The sequence below is a fragment of the Hyaloscypha bicolor genome, assembly GCF_002865645.1.
Source record: "Hyaloscypha bicolor E unplaced genomic scaffold K444scaffold_165, whole genome shotgun sequence".
Taxonomy (NCBI): Eukaryota; Fungi; Ascomycota; class Leotiomycetes; order Helotiales; family Hyaloscyphaceae; genus Hyaloscypha; species Hyaloscypha bicolor.
Window position 1 is genome coordinate 2,032,862 of NW_020194667.1, and position 26,281 is coordinate 2,059,142.

The 26,281-nt window shown below is 38.9% G+C and overlaps 9 protein-coding genes across 9 annotated transcripts; 5 read left to right on the forward strand and 4 right to left on the reverse strand.

The window, feature by feature from the left end:
- Window positions 1–1,937: 1,937 nt before the first annotated feature.
- Window positions 1,938–2,928, reverse strand: K444DRAFT_572685 (uncharacterized protein). The gene is made up of 2 exons (XM_024877366.1): window positions 2,280–2,928; window positions 1,938–2,225 (listed from the first exon to the last, which is right to left on the reverse strand). The coding sequence occupies exons 1-2, from the start codon at window positions 2,901–2,903 to the stop codon at window positions 2,178–2,180; spliced, it is 672 nt and encodes a 223-aa protein (XP_024729987.1). The 5' UTR covers window positions 2,904–2,928; the 3' UTR covers window positions 1,938–2,177.
- Window positions 2,929–3,629: 701 nt separating this feature from the next.
- K444DRAFT_635988 (uncharacterized protein) lies at window positions 3,630–5,013 on the forward strand (the record flags this gene model as incomplete). The annotated part of the gene is made up of 5 exons (XM_024883940.1): window positions 3,630–3,945; window positions 4,010–4,039; window positions 4,123–4,294; window positions 4,375–4,702; window positions 4,888–5,013. 5 exons carry the CDS (start codon window positions 3,630–3,632, stop codon window positions 5,011–5,013), a joined length of 972 nt encoding a protein of 323 aa, XP_024729988.1.
- Window positions 5,014–5,839: 826 nt separating this feature from the next.
- Window positions 5,840–6,970, forward strand: K444DRAFT_704762 (NAD(P)-binding protein; the record flags this gene model as incomplete). The annotated part of the gene is made up of 3 exons (XM_024888091.1): window positions 5,840–6,435; window positions 6,490–6,777; window positions 6,841–6,970. 3 exons carry the CDS (start codon window positions 5,840–5,842, stop codon window positions 6,968–6,970), a joined length of 1,014 nt encoding a protein of 337 aa, XP_024729989.1.
- Window positions 6,971–9,002: 2,032 nt separating this feature from the next.
- K444DRAFT_647114 (uncharacterized protein) lies at window positions 9,003–10,553 on the forward strand (the record flags this gene model as incomplete). The annotated part of the gene is made up of 2 exons (XM_024885295.1): window positions 9,003–9,978; window positions 10,030–10,553. The coding sequence occupies 2 exons, from the start codon at window positions 9,003–9,005 to the stop codon at window positions 10,551–10,553; spliced, it is 1,500 nt and encodes a 499-aa protein (XP_024729990.1).
- A 682-nt stretch (window positions 10,554–11,235) lies between these two features.
- On the reverse strand, window positions 11,236–12,470 carry K444DRAFT_542905 (malate dehydrogenase; the record flags this gene model as incomplete). Its single annotated transcript, XM_024875918.1, has 6 exons — window positions 11,236–11,512; window positions 11,562–11,646; window positions 11,696–12,049; window positions 12,099–12,131; window positions 12,184–12,349; window positions 12,402–12,470. 6 exons carry the CDS (start codon window positions 12,468–12,470, stop codon window positions 11,236–11,238), a joined length of 984 nt encoding a protein of 327 aa, XP_024729991.1.
- K444DRAFT_704791 (uncharacterized protein) lies at window positions 12,459–14,049 on the reverse strand (the record flags this gene model as incomplete). The annotated part of the gene is made up of 3 exons (XM_024888092.1): window positions 12,459–13,677; window positions 13,734–13,809; window positions 13,861–14,049. The coding sequence occupies 3 exons, from the start codon at window positions 14,044–14,046 to the stop codon at window positions 12,923–12,925; spliced, it is 1,017 nt and encodes a 338-aa protein (XP_024729992.1). The 3' UTR covers window positions 12,459–12,922.
- A 244-nt stretch (window positions 14,050–14,293) lies between these two features.
- Window positions 14,294–15,507, forward strand: K444DRAFT_635993 (uncharacterized protein; the record flags this gene model as incomplete). The annotated part of the gene is made up of 5 exons (XM_024883941.1): window positions 14,294–14,342; window positions 14,431–14,512; window positions 14,634–14,696; window positions 14,743–15,008; window positions 15,065–15,507. The coding sequence occupies 5 exons, from the start codon at window positions 14,294–14,296 to the stop codon at window positions 15,505–15,507; spliced, it is 903 nt and encodes a 300-aa protein (XP_024729993.1).
- A 570-nt stretch (window positions 15,508–16,077) lies between these two features.
- On the forward strand, window positions 16,078–17,245 carry K444DRAFT_543020 (putative isocitrate/isopropylmalate family dehydrogenase; the record flags this gene model as incomplete). The annotated part of the gene is made up of 2 exons (XM_024875930.1): window positions 16,078–16,345; window positions 16,398–17,245. The coding sequence occupies 2 exons, from the start codon at window positions 16,078–16,080 to the stop codon at window positions 17,243–17,245; spliced, it is 1,116 nt and encodes a 371-aa protein (XP_024729994.1).
- A 378-nt stretch (window positions 17,246–17,623) lies between these two features.
- On the reverse strand, window positions 17,624–19,413 carry K444DRAFT_635995 (sugar transporter; the record flags this gene model as incomplete). Its single annotated transcript, XM_024883942.1, has 3 exons — window positions 17,624–18,306; window positions 18,362–19,002; window positions 19,328–19,413. The coding sequence occupies 3 exons, from the start codon at window positions 19,411–19,413 to the stop codon at window positions 17,624–17,626; spliced, it is 1,410 nt and encodes a 469-aa protein (XP_024729995.1).
- Window positions 19,414–26,281: the final 6,868 nt, after the last annotated feature.

Consider the following 26,281-nt stretch of genomic DNA (forward strand, 5'->3'; position numbering starts at 1 on the left):
ATGGCAACTACGAATAGTCCAAACCTATGGAACGAGCAAGAATATAAAGGTTATAGTCTGGGGAGCCTTTTGGGATACTAGGAGGAGTAACCTTTATATTATAGATAGGGATTTTGAGTCGGCAAAGCATGGGTACTCTGCAGAGTCATACCTGGAGGTTTTGGAGGCAGAGGTAGCCCCAATATTTGCAGGACTAGGCCCAGGTTATGAATTTATACAGGACAATGCCTCTATTTATCGTATTAGTAAGGTCAAGACTTGGTTCGCAAAAATGGGGATTATATTGCTTGAAAACTGGCCGGTATACTCCCCAGATCTCAACCTAATTAAGTATATCTGGTAGGCCTTGAAAATACGGTACTATAAGATATTCCCTGAGGTTATAGCTAATAAGTCAGAGTCAGAAGATACATGCCAAAGATTGGAATCTTGTCTACAAGCTACTTGGGATACTTTAGACCAAGAGTTATTTGATAAATTAGGTACAAGTATAAATAATAGAATTGAGGCTATTATTGCGGCAAAGGGGTGGTATACTAATTACTAGGCTCAATTTCTATCGGAATTTAGAAATTTCAATATTATTAAGAAGAGCACATTATGAGGATCAAAATAAGCTATTATACACGTGAATTGAACCGTAATTAATAAAGATATAGAGAAGAGAAGGTGATAATAATGGGGTGCGGGGTAAAAATAAAAAAAACGGGAACTAAGCGACTAGTACTGTAGGTAGGTGCAAGGCACCACGTCTAGGCTCGCGATTGGGGAGCCCAACTGCTGCACGGCGGAGCCCCAATGCTATCCCAAACCCGTTGGAGGCATATCCAAGGTTGCATTGGGGTGGTGTGATTGCATACGGAAGGAAACCCACAAATACTCCAATTGGACAACCAGGTCCGAAGGTGCCCAATCTCCCTGGTGTGGGAAGATGTGATTGGAGTTGCATGCTAGTCGTTGCGTACAGAGGTCCGCACCCCATCATTCTCAACCAACCTTTACTTCTTGATATTTTCATCAATTGCGGTCCAATTCACGTGCATAGCAGCTCATGTTCATCGTCACAAGGTCCACCACAGGGACGGACCGCATCCCTATCACGACAATCTTTACTCCAGCTCCGCCATATTTTGGTACTACATTCATGACCAATTTACTCAACTTCGCAGGCAGGAGATGGGTGCCAGGCCTCGAGTCCCGCCAGTCCCGTCAAAGATTTGTATTCTCCGTCTGGCACATGCACAAGAGCATTCCGGTACACCGAATTACGAACTCTCCCGTGAATCACTGTCTCCGGGGTCTGAACTTGATTTCGGGGTCGGGGCACGACATAAGATAGATCTTAAAGGTTGAGCAGAGGAAGTTCTGACTGGGTGGGTTGCGAAGGCTGAGCTTGAAGCATAGAGAGCCACCCATTGAGATAGGTGGCGTGAGTGCAGACTAGTACCCTCACCTTCATCCACCCAACACAAAATTTCTAGAAAGCTCGTCAGATCTCCAGGATTGCCCGGGCCGAGCAATGAAATGGAGACAATGCTAAGTACTGACGGTGATAAAGTACGGATGTTGGGGATTCAGAGGTTGAGCGAGATGGAAGAGGAGACGAAGGCTGAGATGTTGGCCACGCAGCGGAGGTCTAGGCTAAAGCAAACAATATAAAGATAAAAACAAAACGTAGGAAATCGTCTGCTGGAGTCTGGGCTTCTGGCAACTTCATCATTCGTGGCGTAGGGATTGGAAGCAAGGGCTTTCGCCTGTTGACCGGCTCTAAAAGCAGCGTTGAGCTGGCGAGGTGGTGATTTTGCAGGGTAGTCAAGGCTAGAAAAGAGCAGGCTGGGGATTTTAATGAAGAGAAATAGGGTCTCTGTTCAAACTTACTGCACAACACAAAGATGTCATTGGAATGGGGGTTCGAGATAGGAAGGGTGAATCGTGAGGAAGCCATTGTCATTCGGAAGATGGATCTGCTCTCTTGGCCTAGAAAAGGAAGATTCATCTTTTCTTCTATCAACCATCGCTGCTGTACCCAGAACGGCTCAAATGGGAACTCTTCTTTTGTAGCTTGGAATGCCTTCGAGAAAAGCCGCTGATATACGCTGCCACTACTTCGAAATGACGATCAACGTGGGTGTAGCATCAAAATTTCTTGATCGGCCCAGCGAAAGAACCATCCACGATCATGCTACAGCCTCGAAATCGTCCAGGACTTTGCGTTCGACATGCCACTACCATTTATTAGTTTCCAGATTACTGCTCCGTGCGGCGAAGTGGACACCTACCAATTTGAATGGCGCGTTCCATGCGAACAGTAACGGTATAGCCTGCTTATACGCATCATTCTGCACCGATTGCTCGAAAAGATCCATACTGTCCCATCCCCTGGTAACGAAAAAACACTTGGCCTTCTCATCCTTGATGTCTTCATGCTCTTGCTCTTCCAGCACCCAACCAAACCCCCAACTCTCCCCTCCCGTCGCGCCCTTACGATAGATCTCATCAAACCGTGCAAAATCCGCTTCGACTTGTTTCTGGAACTCCGGCGTCACGCGAGAAGCGGGGAAGTACGTCTGTACATATTCGACCACGTTCGCTGTAGCGGGCCCATCTGCCCCAAATGCCGACCGGTCGAGCGCGACGTGGAAAATGCTGTATGGCTCGCCATAGGTACTGCTCACAGACTTCAAAAAGGACGTGAATTCCGGAGTTGCTGCAAAGTTTGCGTAGTCCTGGATACCATCCCACTCTGACGTGATCTGAACGGCTTCCTTATCTTGAATCTGTGTGCCAAGGACGAAGTGTTGGGGTGATTTTACTCCTTTGAGGGCCTTGACTGATTTCTGGATTGTGTCGTCAACTGTTATACATGAGCCAGCACCAAATTTTATGATCTCGGTAATAGCCATCTTGCAAGATGAGTTTTCTTCTGCTGTGACACTGGTAAAAGTTTGATTAAGAAAGTGATGAGTCTTGTCCGACAGGGGAAAGCCGAATGAATGTGAAGATTTGTCTGACATTGAACTGCTTAATATAACGTACATTCATTGTAGGTATGTTGCACAGACGAGATCCGCTGGCTGGTGGATTGTATTTATAAGCCGGCTTCTGAGAAAAGACCGAGACCGACACACTTGGCTTTTGCGCTTTGTATCATGGCGATCCTGCTGCTTATCAATTACAATATCGCTCCCCGATGAAGACCGAGACCGACGTGCTTGGCCGACATGGTGAGAGAAAAGAGGTGCAAGGGCAATCCTATTCATAAACAGTCGTCTCTATATCACGTGATCTACAGACCCACCTCACAACAGAAATGGCTCAACCAGCTAGAGCTGATGGTGTAAGAATCACATTATTGGTGCCAGGGCGGATTGAAGGATCTCGATTAGCGGAGTCCCGATTTTGTTATTAATGTAAGCAGTAGGCATTTTCAATTCCGCTGATTGGACATCATTTGCGGCTAAGGTGACATTTCAGGGGTAGCGAGATCCGAAGCAATGCAGGACGTCTAATTTGTGAACGATAAAAAGGTTATCTACGTCCCCAGTTCTCAATTTTTTATTATTAAGTTCACTTGACGGGTTTCAAAGTAGACTATCTACTCTCTTAGTCTATTAATAAAAGAGAAAGATATGTCGAGCTATCGACTTGTCGCGCTCGTGTTCTATGCCTCAGGTTCGCTGGCCCAACTATTGCCACGGGCCCCATGTGTTCAAGATGCCTGCCGTGATGCGGTGGACACATTTGTAACGCCCGGTCCATCGCCGTTTTGTACACAGTATGCTCTTGGACATACTGTCCCCCCGTCTCAAGTGCAGAATGCATGCAGCATCTATTCGACAAAGATTCCTAGTGTCTGCTCTTGTATTACCAATGCGCCAGTGACTACAACGAGTTCTTCAGGTACCACTAGCACACCATGTAATGTAGTGACAGTCACGTCTGTCGGTATGTCTACCGTCTCGCGGTTGCAGTAGAATCCAATTGAACTAACAATATCTTCTGGGAATAGTCACAGTCTACGCAAGCCCAACTCCCATTTGTAAGTCTGAACCACTCTCAGAGGTTGCAGCAGCTTGTTTTGTTCCTATGAAAGGACCCCTGACTATGTTATCAGTACTCCAGCCTGCTGTATCGCTCAGCCTACTCTTCTTAATGGAGACTTCGATGACTGCGCAGGCATTGATCCTCCCTGGGGACCATGTCCCCTTCGTTCATGGACCTACACCGATGTGAACAAAATCTCAGTCGACCTCTGTGGTGAGCACACGAACTGCCACACCGGAAATTGGGTCGCGTAAGTCCAACCACAGCCAACTCCATCCTACCTCCTAATAGTAACCTTACCATCCACATTACTCATTCCATAAACCACAGCTGCATGAGCCGTGGACCCGGCGTCCTCTCACAGCCCATCTACGTATGCAGCTGCGGCACGTACCAAGCGACCGCATGGTTCACCAATCCGGGGGAATTCCTCAACCTCTCGGGCACGCTGCCGATTGTGCCCGGTGTCCAATTTGGGCTGGCGGGCTCGTACTCGAAAGTCATGGCGATCCCGTTCTCCCCCGTGGCGTACCCTAACCCCACGTACTACCAGCTCTCGGCGCAGCTGACGGTGATACCCAGGAAGGAAGGCTGGGCCGAGTTTGAGATTATTGGTGTTTTTCATAATAGTTCGTATACGGGGTTTTGCGTGGATACGGTTAGTTTGCAGCGGCTTGATGATTCTTGTGGGTGCTAGACTGGCCATTGGAGAGAGAGGGTTGTTTTCAACTGGACTACTTGAAGCAAAATAAGTCTATTGGCTATAAGTAACGGGAAAAGACCAAAGTTTGGCGACCTGAAATTTCAAAATACACAACATAGGACTCGCTTCATCTTTTAAAGTCGTATATTCTGCAAGTGCTTCCGGCTCAGGAAAAGGGGCTTAAGCGAGGAACTTCTCGCATCTCGCTGGAGCTGACTGACGAGCGCATTGCATTCCACCGAGTAAATACTTCAAGTTCGAGATAATTGGAGGGTGCATCCCTCCTCTTTCCACTACAATTAATGGTATCCAAGCTTATTAAGACCCGAAATCCCGATTACAAATTCGTCCGTGACTTCGTCCGCAACTTCAACCCAGGCTCGGTAGTAATTATTGAATTTTACAATCGATTATTGGGTCGCTAAGTTTTTCGGATCGCGTTCACCTATAAATTTAGCAAGTAACTGCCTAAATTTTAGGGGGTATACGCTAGTAAATTAGCGATGGGCTTATTAGGATTGCAAAAGTCGTGAAATCGCGATGTTCAAAAATAAAGAGCTATTTATTTGAACTTAGTTATTAGTATTATTAATTATTATAAATGTTTAGCTAAAAAAATAATAAAAAATAAAAAATAAAGGTTAGAAATTATTAAATAATAGTAAAATTTGAGGCAATAATCGATTGTAATCGATGAGTAACCGCTCCGAGCCTGCTTCGTCCGATCGGACCAACATTATTTTTCCATACCGTAGATCAAGGAACCAAGGATGTATTTGCAAGCAAGACAGAACAGCGATAGCTAAATATTTTAGTAAAGATATCCCAAGACATAGTTATTCATGCATTTGTCTGTTCGTCCATTGCTTCGTCCGGCCGTGATATTCCTTCGACTTTCTTCGCTCTCAGATTCCGGATTACAGATCTTGTTTCTGGCCACCTTCGACTTCTGCTACTTAGCTACGCATCACTTTCGGCCCTGAATCTTCAAATCCGTCTCTGTTATCCTCCATTCTTCAGATTCTACCTGAACTACCCAGCGCAAGGACCGGAATCAGATACTATCAATCGCTCCATTACAGTTTGCTCAGCATGGGTTGGTTTGCTTCATTCCTCTACTCACAGCTATTTGTCAATCTGCCTGCGCCCACTAAGGATTTCACCGGCCAAACAATCATAGTAACCGGCTCGAACACTGGTCTTGGACTCGAAGCAGCCCGACACCTCTGCCACCTCAACGCCACATTCATCATCCTTGCTGTCCGTAACCAAGCCAAGGGCGAACTAGCAAAGCAGTCTATCCTCGCAAGGACTGGCAATTCCAACACCAGGATTGAGGTATGGGACCTTGACATGCAGTCGTACGACTCCATCAGAACGTTTTGCACCAGAGCCAACGACCTTCCTCGACTTGATGCTGTGCTAGAGAATGCAGGCATAATGACTAAATACTTCAAGATGGTGGCGGGGTATGAGTCAACCATCACCACAAACGTCATTGGCACCTTCCTCCTGGCCATTGGCTTATTACCAAAGCTGAGGCAGTCAGCCGCGAGATACAAAATGCAAGCAAGACTTTCCATCGTGGCCTCCGATTTGCATTTCATTGCCAAATTTGCAGAAGGTCTGGACAAGGATATTTTCGCGGCTTTGAACGATGAGAAGAAGTCAGAGATTGGCATGGAAAGGTTAGTGTCTTTTCACAACACAAGGTATTCTCTATGCTAATACTCCTCGTACAGATATGCTATATCAAAGCTACTTCAAGTCTTCGTTGTGCGCGAGCTTGCCTCCCGCATCACTCATGATCCCAAGTCGTCATCGCCGAGTGTGATCATCAACTGCATGACGCCTGGAGCTTGTAGGTCGGACTTTGACCGCGAATCTACAGGCGTTGGGAGAATTATGAGCATTTTCATGAATATGTTAATTGCACGCACTACAGAAGCAGGAAGTAGAACCCTTGTGGCTGGGCTCGCTGCTAGTGAGGAAAGCCACGGGAAGTACATGGCTGATTGCCGAGTTGCCGAGTACGAGATATCCCGCTGTTTGTATTCTTAATGGAGAAATAGAAATGCTAACGTAGTGGTTAGGCCAGGTTCCATGGTTCGAGGCTCTGACGGAGTGGCTCTGCAGCAGAAAATTTGGGATCAGCTTGTTCATCAATTGGAGGCTATTCAACCTGGTATTTCTCAAAACATTTCACTTCAAAGCAGTGTGTAGATGAGATTGTGGATAAAATGGGTTAAAAGATTGAGTCTTGGCAGTTTACAGGTGTTTATCTGTTGTTAGGGGATCGTTGCTACTGTAACTAGAGAGATGCCTTAAGTATAGGATACATAAATTGCTTTCCTTATCTTGACCAGATATGTATAGGACATGGGCGCGCAAATCGTCGCAAGAACAATCAATGTGCGTGGGAGTGAGTATATACTTTTCAGCTAGCGAGAGAAGAAAGGAAGGAAGCAAGACGGCGGTATAACTAAACGGTGGTCAGGAGTTGGGAATCTTTATGACCAAGTGACATCTAAAACTAAGCTAGGCACAAGTCCTTTCACCCAAGTCATCGGAATTTTTTCGGGGTCGATATGTCCAAGATTGTTGGCGATATCAAACTCTGGAGAAGCCCTTTCAATTTGTACGTTAGCTCTGACTAACCAATCGAGTTAGGTAGCAGTGTTGGAGTATGGCCCAGTACCACGTGCTCATTAGTGCATAAATAAGCAACATGCCACCTTTTAAGGGATAATCGCTCTTGAAAGTACTAATGCAATTAATCAAAGAGGTCAACTTGTTGGATCACCTCCGAATCCAGGATCCGGGTCCCATTCCTGATAAAGCGAGATGCCTTCACTTATTATTCTCGTCACTGCTGCAGGCCCAAATGTAGGTGCTGCTGTCTCCAAAAAGTTTGCAGGTAACGGTCACTTTGCGGTTACAAAGTGACCCTTGCAGCTCGTAGTCTTTCAGAGAGGATTCAATCAAATGGACACCTCTATGTTAAAGCGGATCTATCCAGTTCCGGCACTGTCCCTCAGATCTTTTATCAGGTTAAGAAAAACCATGGTATCCCGAAATTTTTTGGTTACAATGGTCTTGCGTCCCTTCGAGCTTCTCCTATAGTTCTTTATCTAACTATCCCAGGTGCTCATCGCCTTGTTACCTCCCTGATGGCCCAATTTCAGCATCGCTCAAAATGTCCAGAGAGCCCGGCAATGTCAGCCTGGGCGATGCTTATATTGCAACCCAAGAAGCATTGAGAGGCTTCAAGGAACTTCCAAAACTCTTTCCCAACCGCTTTCATCTTCACCGGAAACGACCTAAATCAGATTGCTATCCCGGGCGTGCTGTCTTTTGCGTTGCCAAAAGTGGCCGCTTCAATGCTGATAGAGTATGGCGCTGATGCATATGGTCACATAGGGTACCGGTACGTCAATCTCTCTCCTCTTACCTACTATAGCAGGGGGAAGAGAAACAGGCATTGAATTGATATCCTAACACTTCCCGCAACTAGATTCTACTGCGATGACCAGCGTCAACCTGACGGACGTCCCGCTGCGCTTGCCAGAGATGTCAAGGCAGCCGAGGCACATGCGGGCCTGTATTGGGCACTTGCACAGGAAAAGAAACAGCCTAAATGGTTAGTGCCCTTCACAATGGAGAAAGGGCGCGGAGAATTCTTAGGCATTGACTTTGATGGCAACACTCGTGCCTCATATAACGAACGTTTCGGAAGGTAGGTCCAGCAGCATTCTTGGTCGCTTGCGTTTTGGTATGGACTGGAAAAGGCCTCATTACTAAAGCGATCAGTTACCTAAGAAATACATCCGGTATAGTAGAATCATATTTTCAGCCCGACCATCCCACGATTGCAGATGTTTAAGATGCGCATTGATTGAAATCATACTTTGTTGACAGTCAATATTATGAGGTATTTTTAGAGATCGCTTCGGCGGTACGAGTTACGAGAAAGTGAATATCAAGATGCCAGACCCGAATGATTGTGAGCACGTGGGAAGAAGGTTCGAATCCAACATACAATAGACACTTTGAAATATGGACGAATTCTTCAATAGCGTTCTTAGTTTCTTAAAGCCTAGCAGTCTCCTGACGAATAGGGGCTCGAGAGGGTTAACGGGAGGCTGACTAAGCTCTCGATTTTTCCGATTTTCTAAAATTGGCGGCTTGACGACAATCTCATCATCTCCTTCTCTACCAACCACCCATTTTCACTAATGGACCCCAACTATTCAAAATGGAATCCGGCCCAAGGATTCAAGGTGAGACCAGTCGCAAGCGCAGGAGGAGGTCCAGCCTGTCCGGGACACAGGCAAGCAACTCTGCAAGTCCACAAACCGAGCTGGGCCAAATGAGGTCCGACAACGTCACGGGTTCGACGAGCTTTGTGGGGAGTGCAAGTGGCATCTATTTCGTGCGAACAGTTCGAACAGCTCTGGCTAAGAATCTCAACAACGGGAATGAGGCAGTTAGTGAAATGGTTCCTGGAGAAGATGATCAAGTTCATCCGGACAGCCCGCCCAATTCCCTTTGGAATCGCGACGAAGTCTCTTTCGGCATCGCAGACCAGAGGCAAGATAGTTCTTCAATCACCTTTGATAATCTCGTCCGCTGGAGCGAATCGTATTTCGATATCTGGCATCCGATTTTACCTTTCCTCCACGCACCCAGCATTTTGGAACTATTCGAGAAGGTCGCTTCACACGGGCTTTCGCATTTGAATAGTATCGAAATCATCATCGTACGTTCAGTACTATCCACATCTGTCGCCGACAGAAAGCAGCTCCCTGCGGATCGCGGAAACCTCGTTCCTTCCGCCTTCATTTTCAACTCGATCGAAGAAGCAGTGTCCTGTCTATCTCCCATTCTGCTACAGCCATCAACAACCTCTAGCATACAGGCCGCCGTGGGCATTCAAGTGTTTCTTCTTTCAATGTTGCGTCTCAACACGGCATCAAGATTTAGTGGACTCATTATTCAGATCGCATTTCATCTGGGGCTTCATCGATGCCCAACAAGATACAAGCAGTTCTCAAAATCCGAAGCAGATATGCGTCGAAGATTGTTCTGGTCGATATATTCCCTCGAGAGATTTCTAGCACAGTCTTTAGGACTCCCACTAAGCTTGAAAGATGACGACATTGATGTTTGTCACCCTCAAGATGAGGTCCACCTTGAAGATGACGAGCGTGCGAAGACCACTGAGCCTCATGGTATGATCTTTCCTTTCCATTGTAACTTTCACCTCTGATATATCGCACCAGATGTCCAGCTTTTCCTTCTCCCGGAATTTCTTGCCCGTAATAGTCAAATCAAAGGTTTGATCCTTGAGCTTCGACACAAGAATGTCAACCTTCGAGTTACAGATCCAGACGAAGTCGCGCATATTGATTCTGAAATCTCTCGGTGGTGGAATGACGTTCAAGATTTTATTGAGCCTATATCTATGGACGATGACGATTTGCCTAGTTCAGAGATCAAAACCACTGTTCCTCCTCTAAGACCGTTTCACCGGCTTCTACTCATAGTGCAGAAGCACGAGGCAGTGATCCTTCTGAACCGTCCTGCCATCACTTCTGGTAGCAGCTTCGCAATAGCTGCTGCCATGCAGAAGTGTATTGGAGCATCAAAAGCCATTATCTCAAGCGTTTTTCAGCACCTGCAAGAGAGTATAAGACATGAAGGATCGAGGGATGGCCGGATCCAGTATCCGCTGTTCTGGCCAGGCTTTACTTGGTGTGTCTGGATGAGGTACCAGATCTCCACATGCCCCGAGTATGACTTGTGACTGACAACTTGGGTAATAGCGGCCTTATTATATTGTACGCCGCTTCTGATGGATGTTATTCAGTCCCTGCGGCTGAAAGGTGGGTCTTGTCAGTTGCTCATAGTGACATGCTAATATTTATTAGAGAAGCCAACCGATGCATCCGAATCCTAGAAAATATCTCACTACGGGGTGGCTTCTGGCCTGGAGCATGCGCAGCCGCCATCAGAGACCTACAGCAAGCATTGCAGAAGAAAGTCAAAACCGATGTCTCTGGAGCACGGGACGGAAGTTTATCTAGACGTTATGAGACGCCTCGGCCATTGAACTGGTTGAACCAAGCAAGGCCGCCACCTTCTCGCCAGAACGGTCATATCCCACCACCTCCAAACCCTTCCTTCCAACGGTCGGGTGTTGGCTCTCAGACTTCTGGTGGTTATTCCCAACCTCGGGATCCTCCCAACACGGCAAATTCGGCCCAAGAGCCAAGCTTGGATCTTTCAGCTAATAGAACATCTAATTCTCGGACACATCCCGCCTCACCCTCGCAGAATGCGCTACCATTCAACTACGCTTGGCCCGGCATCGATGGGGGACTACTCGAAATGGACGATCAGTTCAATGGATTCGATGACATTTTTCAACTCATTGACGTGCCGTTCCATCTCAACGAACACAGCTCCCAGACAGCGTGATAGGGTAATTACAACCCTGCAAGCGCAAACGATACGCCTTTGCTCACGTTTCTTTTCAGTTCCTCCACGGCGACTTTCAGCAACTTCGTCTCATAACCTGACAACGGCCCAAGAGGATATGCCTTCACAGCACCAGCTCGCCCAAATTCCACAGGCACCGCGAAATAATCCACACTTAGCTCTGCCGCAATCTCCTTCCCGCCTGGTACGCCTGGAAGATACAAGTAAGTCTCTTCGATCACCTTACTTTCGCTGCCCATCGCCTTCAATATGGAGCTCACAAATCTATAGAGTCAACTGCTTTGTCCCAACTAATTGTGGGAGCTGGTCTTACCTAAATCCAGCGTAGGCCATGCAAGTGGTTGCAGACCCTGCTCCAGCCTTAGCCTGCACAATCTCATCGCCGCCAAATTGGACTCCTAAAACTTCGTCAGCTCAAATCAAACGTTTTCCCGATTTAAGACTTACTATAAGTCACCGCATCTCTCTTCTCTTCTGTCAGCTTGACAGCTGGGACACATTGACTAAGCAACGGCAATATAGTTGCCCCACTGTGACCCCCCACAACTGGAATTTTCAGTGCCTTTGGATCAGGGAGATCTAGTACCTGTTGAACGAAAGTTGAGGCACGAACAACATCGAGAGTTGTAACACCGAATACTTTCGCTGGGTTGAAGACATTGTGTTTCTTCAGCGTCTCAACGGCAATTGGGAGCGTGCTGTTTACAGGGTTGGTAATGATGAGCACGAATGCATTCGGGCAGGTTTTCGCGATTTCTATCACAAGATTTTGGATTACGCCGGCGTTCACTTTAAAGAGATCTGTGAAGTTGTGAGACCATGCTCGTCAATGATTCTGGTCTTTTCTTACCATCGCGAGTCATTCCGGGCTTTCGTGCAATACCTAAACAAAATTTCGGCAAATTCTCGAGAAGTTGGAGCAGAAGATTTCTTACCAGCTGAGATCACAACGATATCTGCTCCTGCAAGCGCTTTCTTCAAGCCGTCGTTGTCGGGCAGGAACCCGGTGACTTTTGAGGGGGTGTCGATGTGGTTCAGATCGATAGCCACTCCAGGAGCGTGGACAATGTCGTACAGAGACAGCTCTGTCACTAAAGGACTCTGCTCATAGCTTAGTCTGGTTTCGGCATGTTGAGGTCACGAGAGGATTTACCATCTTCAGCAGAAGACTGAGTGGCGAGCCGATCTGGCCGGCTGCCCCGAGAACTGCTACTTTCGGCATGTTTGGATGTTTGGTGGAGTGGAAATTATTGTGAGACTTCGGATGGTCAAGTCAAGTGGTGTACAACTTTGAAGGCGCTATGGACTTGTTGTGTTGTTTTATCTCAATGGAGAGAAAATCTACGTTGAAGTCGATCCTCCGTTGATCTCCGAGTTCGCATCCCCGCCGGCAAACGTTCCCCGGGTAGTTTTTAGTCTGCGGAGAGCAGCTAACTTGTGATCATCTCAGTCTTTATTGCGCTTTTGAAGATTGGGGTGGGTGTGTGAGAAAAATCTGACGTGGGGAAGCGGCTAGATTTTGAACATCAAGTGGCTCGAGTCCATTCGCACCATGAGTTTTAAATTCTTCTTGTTCGTTATTGTGTGCAAAAAATATCAGAAAACGTTAAAATATTTCAATTTGTCCAAGAATGGATATTAACAAATGAGAGGAATATCATGAACCTCAACTCATTAATGTTCATTCGTCAGCGCCCCGGCTTTCTCAAGCTGTTCAGCCACAACTGTCAACAGCGACTCCCCCAAACATCCCCTCCTCGCATTCTCCATCGCCAAAGTCTCCATCTTTGCAAGAGTCTCCGTAGTATGAGTACCCAAGTGCGGTATCAACAAAGCACGGCTATTCTTCGCCAGGATTTGGTTGATCTCAGGCTCCCGCTCATACACATCCAACCCCACGGCCGCAATCTTTCCCGCTTCCAAAGCAGCAGTCATAGCAGCTTCATCAATAACTGCACCACGCGCTGTATTCACGATAACAACACCATCTTTCATCTTCTGGATCTCCTGTTCGCCAATCAAGTGCTTGGTCCTTGAATTCAACGGCACATGAACAGAGATGATATCACTCTCCCCAAGCAACCTCCCAAATGACACATACTCTGCACCAGCAGCGTCATCTTCATTCAGTTTGTTCCGATTGTGATAAATCGTTTTCATCCCAAAAGGCTCCGCACGTCTTTTCACTGCTCTGCCGATACGCCCCATTCCCAGAACTCCGAGCGTTTTGCCTTGAGGATCATGTCCGAAATCTATTCCTGTCTTGAAGTTGCCGTTTCGAAGGGAGAAGATTGCTGGATTGAGTTGCCGCAAGGCACCAAGGAGGAGAAAAATGGCGAGGTCGGCGGTCGCGTCCGTGACGGGGTCCGGGGCATTTGTTACTTTGATGCCGCGGGCTGTGCAAGCTTCGATGTCTATGTTGTCGTATCCTACAGTTTATTAGTGCAAGAATAAAGGGATTTGGCAGAGAAATATGTAAAATTACCAGCGCCGTTATGGCAGATGAATTTCAGGGATGGTGGAAGATGCTGGATTAGCTCTTTGTCAAATTTTCCCGCCAGCTTTTTGGAGAATTAGAACTTGTGGGATGTTTTGGGAATGAAAGGACGGACTGCGTAGCTAGAAGAGGTGCTGTAGATAGCTGTTATATTATTATATTTTCCTTTGAAGTCTTGGAAGAGCTCTGCCCTGCTCTTGCTGCTGAGGAGTTCTGGTTGGGTTACTGAAGATAAGTTTTTGTATACAGGATGTGCATGGCGGACTGGATTGAGGAAAAGGATGCGGGGCTTGGAAATCATGATGAATGAATTTGAGACAGAAAATGTTGATTGTATGGGATGAGGAATTGCGTTGTCAAACTCACTGAAGAAACATATGGCACGTGAGAGTAAGTTAAAGATCCATGGCCCATGTATGTAATCATATACATACAAAGGTGACTGCGATGCTTCTACGATGTTTCGGGAATAGCGGCGGAATAAAGAAGCCCGCAGGTGCGGAAACCGGCCAGCCCACCCCGCCAGGAACCAAGCCGCGCACTTCTCAATGACCAGCGGAGAAACAATATATCTGGAGAGAGAACGCCGTCTTTCCGGTATGCTGTGCCCGTGTCTATCATACTGATCGACTCCCAGCGGCAGACTATTACTCCGATTGAGCCGAGGCCTGGCTACCTCTTTTAGATCGAAAGGGAGTCCATCATCACATGCTATGTGGGAGACTCAAGGCGGATCTTGTGAATCATGCAAGAGGAAGAAGTGCAAAGTAAGTGCCAATCATGTTTCGTATGTGGAAAGTATTAACCAAGTACTTAATAGTGTGATCGAAAGCTGTACGAATGCGATACCAGAGTTTGTAGTACTAGGGCTGATTTGCTTGTCTCTAGACCTATTTGTGGACAGTGTGCTTCCTCACCACAACTTTGCAAATACGCCGAGAATAATAAGAGGTGGGTGTGTTGTATTTCTCATCCATTCTTATACTGAAGTTGTTAGGGGGATACCAGGAGGCTATCTCGGTGCTTTGGAGAATCGGCTGAATGAAACCGAGATAGCGCTCTACAACGCTCTGTGCGAGCTTCGAAAACTCAAATTAGAGAGTGCGTTTACCGACCATCCCGACTTGTCTGAACCTCTGCAATCTCGCCAGGCAGATGGAAACAAGTATTCTCGGATGAACGAGTGGGTTCGGTATCCTCTGAAAAGGTCGGACGAACTTGAAATTTGGTGGAATTCGGTGGACAAAAACAAAGTACTTGAAGGTAGGGAACGAAGGGCTTAGGCTGTCTCACCTGCAATTGCTATTGACACTAAGCAGATCTGAGGGAAGAGCAACCTGATCTAAATATGCTCTTTCGCAATGAAGAACCTTTGGACCTTCCCAATGCTGGAAAACAATACCAACAGCAAGAACGGCTATTATCCGAAACTCCTCATTGCCACCAATCTCCAGTTGCAATTTCTTTTGGCTTGGTAGGTCAACATACAGTTCATGATGTTCAGGAAAATTTCCGGCCTGAAATAACAGCTCCAGGAGAAATAACAAGCGACCGGGGGGTACCTTCATCGCACAATACGAGGATACAGCCTCTGGGATATCCAGATACTACAAATGATTTAAGTTCAATTCAAGGCCAAGTCGGGAACTGGACCAGTGATTCAGTAGGAGGTGGCTTGAACCCGGAGGGTGCGACAGTGGCTGGCGCTGAAACGAATCGTTCAAAAGAACTGTCTTCAAGGATGAGATATAAGTATTATTGAATCAATAGAAATGGGATTGTTGCCATAGAGGGACTGCTTCAGAGTGAAAATACCTTCCAAGTCAAGTGAAAGTGATCACTTGATCTTGCTCCTCCGATTTCGAAAGTCATTGCGTGGAGGCCCAGTTGACGATAGAGCAAGAACACCTGATCAGTTCAATTCGGTGAAAATGCTTTAGTCAGAGCTGACAACCCTTTGCTCCCCGCTTCTCCGTTAATTGGACAAATCAGATATGGCATGTCTGAGAAATTGGTTCCGGGCTTCGTTTCCCGGATCTCCGTAGGTAGTAGCCTTTGAGGGACCTTAGCGTCCAAAAGAACTAGAGAACGGGCAAGAGCCCAGCATGCAACACTTTCCGTAAAATTCCATCATTAAACGGCTTTAAATTTAAAAGTTTCAACTCCGGGGCCATATCCTCATTCTTATCCATCTGCTGCAACACTATCTACCTCCCCATCAGCTCTCATATTTCTGTATCTCTTCCATCAAGCATCGGCCCATCCTCCCCAGTGCAAAGAAACTCCTAGCACTATCAAGTTCTTACAGATCACCGCCTCAATTGAGTCAAAAATGTCAAACTCGGTGGCAAAAACAACAAAAAGTCGCAACTACAAAGTTGCATCGATTCCCGCTGATGGGTTTGGTCCGGAAGTTGTGAGTGCTGCCATTGAAGTTGTCCAGAAGCTCGCAGAAATATCGAAGACCTTCACTATCGAGTTTCAACACATTCCATGGGGAACCGCGTACTACAAGCAGCATGGCAAATATGTGGAGGACAACGTGTTAGAAGTCTTGAGACGGTACAACGCTATTTTGTTCGGGTCCGTTGGAGCAACAGGTAAGGTTGTTCTTATAACGATTGATTTCCCAATTATTGACTTGCGATACAGATGTTCCAGATCATATCTCTCTGTGGGGCCTTTTGCTGGCTATCCGTGGACCGCTGCAGTTGTATGCCAATGTTCGACCGGTGCGGACATTTCCTGGGACGTTGTCGCGTCTTCGCGATACCAAGTCCGGAGCTCCAGATATCGATTGGGTTCTGGTACGCGAAAACACAGAAGGTGAATACTCCGGCCATGGTGGGAGATCGCATCGGGGTCAAAAATGGGAAGTTGCAACTGAGGTTGCTATATTCACCTACGTTGGCATTGAACGAATTATGAGATTCGCATTTTCAGTGGCTCAAGCCCGCCCTAAGAAGCTTCTTACCGTCGTCACCAAGAGCAACAGTATGCGGAACGGCATGGTTCTTTGGGACGGAGTTGCTCTCGAAGTGTCTCGCGATTTCCCTGACGTCAAGTGGGACAAAATGCTCGTCGATGCCATGACTGTGAGAATGGTCAACTCGCCAGGATCTTTAGACACAATTGTTGGGACGAACCTTCACATGGATATCTTGAGCGATTTGGCAGCTGCTTTGGCAGGTAGTCTCGGTATTGCTCTATCAAGCAATCTGGATCCCACAAGGAAGAATCCCAGTCTTTTTGAACCAGTCCATGGCAGTGCATTTGACATCACTGGTAAAGGGGTTGCAAACCCTGTGGCGACTATTTGGAGCACAGCGGAAATGCTGGGATGGCTCGGAGAAGGCGAGGCTAAAGACACATTGATGCAAGCGATCGAGAATGTTTGTAATGCGGGAGTGTTGACAGCGGACCTTGGAGGGACCGCAAATACGAAAGAGGTTACACAGGCTATCTGTGAGGAATTGGAGAAATTGGGAACTCGGAAATGATGAATTTTTCACTGACGTATTTTGGAACCAAATCAATTTATTGACTCATGAATACTCCTGCTTGTGGAATTTGAGTAAACCAGGTATATTTCTTGAACTTCTCAATGAGAAGATTGACAAAGGTGTGGAGAGAGAAATTATGGAAGTCATCAAGGCAGTGAACATGAGGTGGCTTTGCTTCCCAGGGGCGGGTTCCACTTACTTTAGAAAGCCTCAAGCTTCGGAAATTGTGAAGTTTAAAGGATCTCTCTTTTCTTCAATCGCTTCCATGAGCTTTCTTGATGGGTTTCATAAATCATATTTGATTGTGAGAACCTTGAGTCACTATGCTCGTTCGAGTTGTCTCCTTGTAAATGGCGGAGAAGGGTTGAGAAGGTACTACTCCTCTTGGCTTTTCTCAACCTGAGAACCTTCCGTCATCTTTTCCTCCATGTTCTCGATGTCTGCCAGCACACCTCGTGGAAGTCTTCTGGCTGCTGAAGTCACCTGCCACCAGTGTTCCGGCTCTGAGAAGACCCTATCCATCTCTTCCAAAGACCAACCATTTGTTTCAGGGAACAGAAAATATACCATCGGAGCTACAGCAATTCCGGTACATGCATACACGATGTAATACCTGTACCCGATACTTGTAAACGCAATTGGAGTGATCTCCGCAATGACGAAATTGAACAGCCAGTGAGACGATGTACCGATGGCTGAGAGATGGATTCGCAGCTCCTGGGGCGCAATTTCCGTCCCGTACAAGAAGTTGGCACCGAGAAAACCAAGGGGGAAGAAAAACATGAACATGAACAGGAAGAAAGTCGCCGCTGCGCCGGCACCGGAGTGTTGAATTTGAGACACCGTGATTGCCAAACACATCATGGATGCACCCATTCCAACCCCAGCTATCATGAACAAGGGCTTACGGCCAGCGCGATCGACAAAATAATATGCCAGCGAAGCAGCCAAGATCTTCCAAGTCAGCAGTCCCGCTGCAAGGACGGAAGCTTGCTGTGGACCGAACCCGAGAGATTGGCGAAAGATTGTCGTTCCGTAATAAGTGATTACGTTTGCCCCTGTTTGATTTTGTAAGTATTTGATAATGCTGCAAGCTTTCGAAGGATTTCTTACCGGTCATTTGAGCGCAAAAGTTAATGAGAATTGAGAGAATGGTGCGATACAGGAGTCTCTGTCGACCGGGCTTGAAGAGATCCACGAAGCCCTGCTCTCGAGCTGATTGTCTAGCATAAGCGTCTTGAAGGCACTGTAGCTCGACGGCAACGTGCTCGGACTCGACGTTTATATCCTCAAGGATAGAGAGAACTGTTTTTGCCTCATCTAACTTTCCCTTTTGTACAAGCCATCGAGGCGATTCCGGAAACAAGAAGGCGGATGAGCAGATGAACGCACAGAAGATGAGTGGCAAAGCGAGCGGCAACCTCCAGCAGACCGAGTTTTTTTGGTGGAAAGACAACCCAAAGTTGACCCAGCTTGCTAGTCCTATACCACTTGCGATGAAAATGCCAAGCACTACTACGTTCTTTCCACGGTTCTTGGGTTTAGAACATTCCGCTTGCCAGACTGGGACCACTGCATTAACCCCTCCAACTCCAACGCCAGATATGATACGGCCGATCACCAATTGGTCGAGAGTGAACGAAGATGCTTGAAGAGTTAAACCGATGGCTGCGATTATAGCGAAAGTAACGAGAGCTCGACGGCGACCAAACGGATTTCCGACCGAGATAGAAACTAGAGCTCCGATTAGACATCTAAGGGTGTAGATTGCTACGACGGTTCCTTTTCAAGGTTAGCTACATGGAAAAAGCTAGAAGTTAAGACTTGTTTGCCTTGGATACGAGAATTCTCTGCTTTCAAAGCTCCTGCGGTGTTTGTTGTGTCGATACGAGGGAAGTATTTGGTAAAAGAGGCAAAACCGAGTGTTCCTCCGATTGCAGACCTACCATCAAGTTAGCAACGTATTTCTTTAGGGAGGAGAGAGCGAGGAGCGAGCCGGGTGCATGAAACATCTTCCCGACCAGTGAGGTAAGGAGCTCGGGATATGGGACAAAGAAATAGGTTGGTTACTGATTGTACCCGAAGAGTAAAAATGATGGAACAACTACAAGGAGGATTCTAACTCTGCCAAGAGTCTCTCCTCGGAGACCTAGGTATTTCGCCATTGTGTGACAACGCGAGGGTTATTGTCTGTAACAAAAGTGATTCAAAAGGTGTGTTGGAAAGAGGAAGGGGAATGAAGGTCAATTGAAGTAAGATTCAGCTGCCAGTAAATCCGATGGCAATCAATTATTACCGGCGATTTCCCCTCCTTTTAAGTTCTCATCGTAGCAAGCATCTTCTGGCGATTGGTAAGGAACAAACCCCGGGGAACATTCCCCACAGCCTTGTTGCCCGCGGCCGACGATACCTAATTGAACCCCCATCTCTGTGGGTTCTCCAGATTTCCCCCGCAAGGAAGTTTCCGGCCTTCGATGGGCGGTTGGGTGGAATGTTTCTCCGTGCGGAGATGGCTATTGCGCTGGGAGCAATATGGAGGTGCAAAACGGTAATATTAATGGTTGACAAGGCCTAAATAACTAAGATACGGGCGGAGTGAGTTCTAAGACAGGAGAGAAGGAGTGCAAAGCTTGGTTTTTATGCCCATCAACTCCAGCGATGTGTATGCTCTAAAGCAAGTGCTCCTATAAATAACAAATTAGGTACCGCGTTTATTACTAATCAGATAATAAAGCAAATAACTATATTAGTGAGCTTTAATAATCTCCGCAAGTGAGGCATTACAAATGAGAGTGGAGAAGACTAAATTAGTGGTTGAACCTGGTACTGGAAGGAATGGTAAGCTAGCCAGGCTAGTGTTCTACCAATTCAATAATGGCCCTGTCATGCAATACCAGCCAAACCAGCCAGTAGTCATGCACTAACCAAACTAGCAACGGATTATACTATACCTCAAAGTATCTTGAATATTTTATTCTTTATAAGGTACCGGGCTTTTGGCTTCTCTCTTTATACCAGCTACTTTGCTATTAGCAAGTCTAGCTAAAAATAAGCAATTTTCGCTTATATTAATAATAAATATTACTCGAAATGTTACAAATACTTTAAATAATTACTAGATTTATAATTAAAGAAAAACAATAACTATAAAGAAAATAATTCAGGAATATATAATTAATATATTTTAAGAAATCTTGGCTTTTAAATAAGCTTATATTCTTGAAGTATTTGAGATAAAATTAATAAAATAATAAAAGCTCGCTATTAGAATACTTAATATAAGAATATAATTATTTTATTTAAAGTAATTTAAGCTATAGTTTAAAAATACCTTCTTTATAGGAATTATTCTTAGAGTTTCTAGTCCCGAATTAAGATTTTATATAATATATTCTTATAATTATTTTAATTTAATTAAGAACTCTTAAAGTTTAACTCGATTTTAAATAAATTAAAAGGATTTCCTTATTAAGTAAAAACAAATATATTATTTCAAGAATATAGAAATATAATTTCTCTAATATTATAATACTTTAAAAGCTTTTATAAATAATAAATTTAAATCCGGTACTAGTATATATTTATTTTTAATTATATTAATTCTAATAATTTCTTTTATAACTAATTATAAAGTTTTTATATCTAAGACTTTTATTAAAAAGGTTTTTAAAAAACTAGTTTCTTATTTAAATATATCTTTTACTAAGGAAATCGGGATCTAAATAAAGCTAATTAATAATAAATATAATTTATCTTATTAAATTAAATATATTTAATAATATTATTAAGAGTAATAATAATAATAAATATATTTTAACTAATTTCTTATTATATATATATAATTATATAACTATACTCTAGCTATTTAACCGTAATTAGTCATATTTACTTATAGTAAATACTATAATTTTTGGGCCTAGTAAACTATAATACGAGCCTAATTCTCACATATTATATTTCTTTAATTTTTTCGAATTCTCTTTTTTATTTTTACTTAATAATTTCTCTTTTCTTTAAAAGTTTCTTTAAATTATTTATATAATTTCTTATTTTCGATTTCTTTTTATTTCTTATTTCCGATTTCTATTTCTTATTTTACTTAAAATTAAAATTATTTTCTAATTTAAGTATTTTTTTTAAACTTAAAAGTAAGCTTTATTATTAAAACTAAAACTGCTTTTATTTTAGCCTTTATTATAACTAAAAATAATATATAAATTAATAATATAAATTAATTTTTATATATTAAAGTTTATTTCTAATTAAAGTCTAATTTATATTATTTTAATATAATATTATTTCTTTTCTTTTTATAATTAGCTTTTATTTTTATTTCTTTTATATATTATATTTTTATTATATCTTATAACTAACTTATATTTAAGTTATTAAATATATCGAAAATTAATATAAAATATAAAAATTAATATTTATATATTTTTAATATTTTGGTTTTAGGCTTAAAGTATTATAGTAATTCTTTTTTTTTTAAATTTACTAAGCTAATAATTTGCTTTATAAAAAACCTTTAAAACTTTATAAAATATTATTTTAATTATAAGTTTAATTCTTTTTATATTACTTATTATAAAATATATAAGAAAAAAATTATAATAAAACAAAAACTTATATAAAATATATAAAATATAAATAGTAAATTATTATTTAGAATTATAAAAAAGCTAGCTTTTTTATATAATTCTTATAAGTTATATATAAAAGGCTCTAGTTTCTATTATATAATTAAGACTTTAAATTATTAAAATAATATAATTTTTATAAAATATAGCTTATTATATTATAATATATAAATAAAAAATATATAAAAATAATAAAATTATAATTTAGCTTTAAATATAATTACTTAATTAGTATTATTTATATTTATTATTTTTAATTACTTTTAAGTTATATAATTATATATATAATATAGTTATATTATTAAAGAAATATATTTGAAATATATATAAGCCTTATATAACTTAATATATTATAAGATATATATTTATATTTATATAGTATTTTATAGTTTAGTTTTCTTTTTTTAGCTTTAAATTATTTTTTATAAAAGATCTTTTATTTTGCTTTTTAAATACCAAATATTATATTTATAATAATTACTATTTATTAAAATATTTTTTTTTTAAAAAAAAAGAAAACTAAAATCTTTATTTTAATTTAAGTATTTCAGAATTATTACTTAAAATAATAATAATTTTTTTAGAAATTAATAAAATAAAACAACTTTTATTTTATTTTATTAAATAGCTTTTTATAAAAGAAATATATATTTATTATTTAATATTATAAAACTTTAATTTTCTTTCTTTTTAATAATCTTTAGAATATAAGATTTTTAAATTACTAAAAACCTATATTATAAGAATTTTTTTTAATATAAAAAAGTATTATATATAGTTTTATTTTTATTAAATATATTATAAAATTATTTTAGAATTTAGATTATATTAGCTAAATTAATTATTAGAATTTAGACTTTAATAATTAATTAATAATTAAATTTTATTATAATTTAGTTTTATTTTTAAATAAATTATTAATAATATAAATCTAAAGAATTAATATATAATTATAATTATAAAGAATTAATTAGTAAATATTTAATAATATTAAGTTTAAATAAAAATAATACTAATAATAATCTTTATAATATATTATTTAGGGCTTAGAAAGCAAAATAAAAGATCTCTTATAAAAATGATTTAAAGCTAAAAAAAAAGAAACCTAGAATATATAAGGTTATAAATATATATATATATATTTTACAATATATTAGCTTATAAGAGATTTAGTTTTTTAAATATCTCTAATATATTTTGAAATTTTTTTTTTAATAAAGTAGCCGTATTATATATATTATTATATAACTAGAAAATAATAAAATATAATAAAATATAAATAATAAGATATAGATAATAAAATATAAGTAATATTAGTTAAATAATTATATTAGTTAATTAAGTTAAAAACTAAATTATAATATTATTTTCTTCTTTTAAATAAGCCTATTTCCTAGCTTTATAAAAGCTATTAATTAATTTTATTTTTGTATTATTTTTCTTAAATAAACTAATATTTTATATATAAATATTATATATTAAAAACAAAAGCCTTTAATAAATAATGTAAAAGAATTTATTATTATTTTTATATAATTTCGAATAAGTATTATTTTTTATATAATCTAGCTAATATTATAAGGTTTATAAAAATTCTAGTAAATTTAATATATTATTATTATTATTATAAAAGTATTATAAAACTAGAAGACTATTATTTAATATTAAAGCTAAATATTGTTCTAGATATTTATTTTAATTAATTTATTGAATTTTATATTTTAGTTTATTTTTTATTAGCTTAATTATAATAACTCGTTTAATATTATACTTTTGTTTATTATTCTCTAGTATTATTAGAGGTAATTCCGAATTCGCTTAGCTTAATAAGAAATTCTAGAAATTATTTTATAGCTTCTTTATATAAAAAACCGAATATCTTTTTATAATTTCTAATAGCTTAAAAAGAAAAAGAATAGCTATACTTTTTAAAATCTCGAATAAGTTCTTTATTTAATTTTCTAGCCTTTAACTAAAATAATTAGATTTCTAGTACTTTATAATAATTTATATTTTATTTCTAACTTCGAAATTAATTAAATAATAATATTTATTAGCTTATATTATATATTAGTTCTATATCTATTTTATATAATTTTAGGTAAATTATTATAATTTATATAATTAGTTTACTAATACCTTAGTTTTATTCTTATTTAGCTTTTTTTTTAATAAATAAACTAGCTTTAATAAGAAAGTTCTAGTTAAAAGAAATACGAGATTTATAATTAATTATAGTAATTTATTTATTTTAATAATAGTTAATATATATATATAATCTCGAATTAAAGTACTAATTAATAATTTCCGTTTATTTATTTATTTAAGAATAATTAGTTATTAAAAGCTTAAGTTTAATACTAATTCTTATATAAAATTCGCTTTAAAAATCGAATATAAATTAGAGTTCCCGATTCAATATAATTATTTCTAAAATACTTATTTAATATATTATATAAAGTAAAAATAAAGGTACTAATAATTAGACTATAATTATATCTTGTTTTACTTTTTAAATAACTTTTAAAATCTATAATAATATATTACTAGAAGTAATTAAAAACTAGAAGAAAATAAAATAAACTAGATATTTTGTTTTTGAATATATATATAATTTTTTATAAATATAATAATTACTATAATATTAATTAATATTCTTATTTATAAATAGCTAGTAATATTACTTTTTAAATAATTAATAAAGCTTTATATATCTAGAATATTTAAAAAGGAATTTATTATATATTTTATAAATTAGAATAATTTATAAAAGTAATTTAAAAGTAATTTTATTCTTTATAATATAAAGTTTTTTATAATATTTAAATAATATTTTTAGCTCAAGCTATTATATATAACTTCTTTAATTTAATTAATATTTAAATATTTTATAAGATCTTATTTATTAGTTATAAGCTATTATATTTAGTAAAAGCTTTTAATAATACTTTTATAAAAGTAATTATAATAGAGGCTATTAGTAAAGCTTCTAAAAAAAATAGTTTTCTTTAGAAAAATTATACTTTTAATAAAAATATACTTTTTTTGAAAAGTCTTTAATATATATTTGGTTTTTAAAACCGAATTCCGAATTAAATAAGCCAATTTTATAAAGTATTATTATAAGTTACAAATTATAAATAATTTCCGAATTAATCTTATTTATAAAAAAAAGTATTTGAATTTATAACTTCTTTTTAATTTAGTCTTAAATATTTATTTTATGTTATTTATTTAATTCCTAAAATAATATATATATTTAAAATAATAATAAAATAAAAGCTTAGCTTATTTAGCTTATTAAGAAAAAAGCTTTTTAGTAATTATAAAGTACTTTAAAATATAATAATTAAAATAAATCTTAAAGGAAGTATTTTAAAAGCCTTTTAGCTTAGCTTTTTATTTCTTTATTATTTATATTATAATAAGTATTTCCTTATTATATATATTATAATTAAGCTTTATTAATAATATAATTTTGAAAAAATAAGCTATAAAATATTAAAGGTTTATTTTTAAATCTTATTAAAAGAGTAAGCTAGTAATTATTTCTTAAATATATTTGTTTTTATTATTATAAGTAAATCTGAATTATAATATTATAAAACTAAAATAAGAATTATAACTTCTTTTAAATAATTAAAAACCTTTTAATATTATTTAATTTATTTAAAAGAAATATTCTTTTTTATAAATAAAATAAGAAATCTAATAATTTATTTATATTCTTTAATAAAGAATTTATAAAAGTTATAAAAGCCAAGAAAGAATTATATATTTTTAATTATTTTTAGGAATTATTAATTATATATTATTTTAACTTTATTAAAATTTATTTTAATACTAGTTATAGAAATAATAAAATTTAAGTATTTTATATATATAACTTTAAATTCCGATTTTTTAATATTAATTTAAAATCTAATAAAATATAAATAATTTAATACTTTTTATATATATTTTTTATATTTTATTAAATTCTTTAAATAAATAAGAATATTATTAAGATATATTATATAAAAGTTATTTAAATATTAGAAAAATATATTATTTATATAATATTAATATAGAGCCGGGCCATTTATAAGGCTTTTCTAAAGAATATTATATTTATATATTTTATAATAAATATAAAATATTATTAGTTTTTAAAAGTCTGGGTTTATAATTATATAATAAAAAGCTTAATAAATATTAAGTTTAATATAAATCTTAGCTTTAGATAATTAATTTAGAGTTTTATTAATAAATAAAAAGAAATATTAATTCTTTTAAATAATATTATTTAAATAATAGAAATTAATATAAAAGTATAAATCTTAATTATTCTTTTTTATAAAAAGAACTAATAAAATAAAAGAAGCTTAATTAATTTTAATAAAGCCTTTAGCTA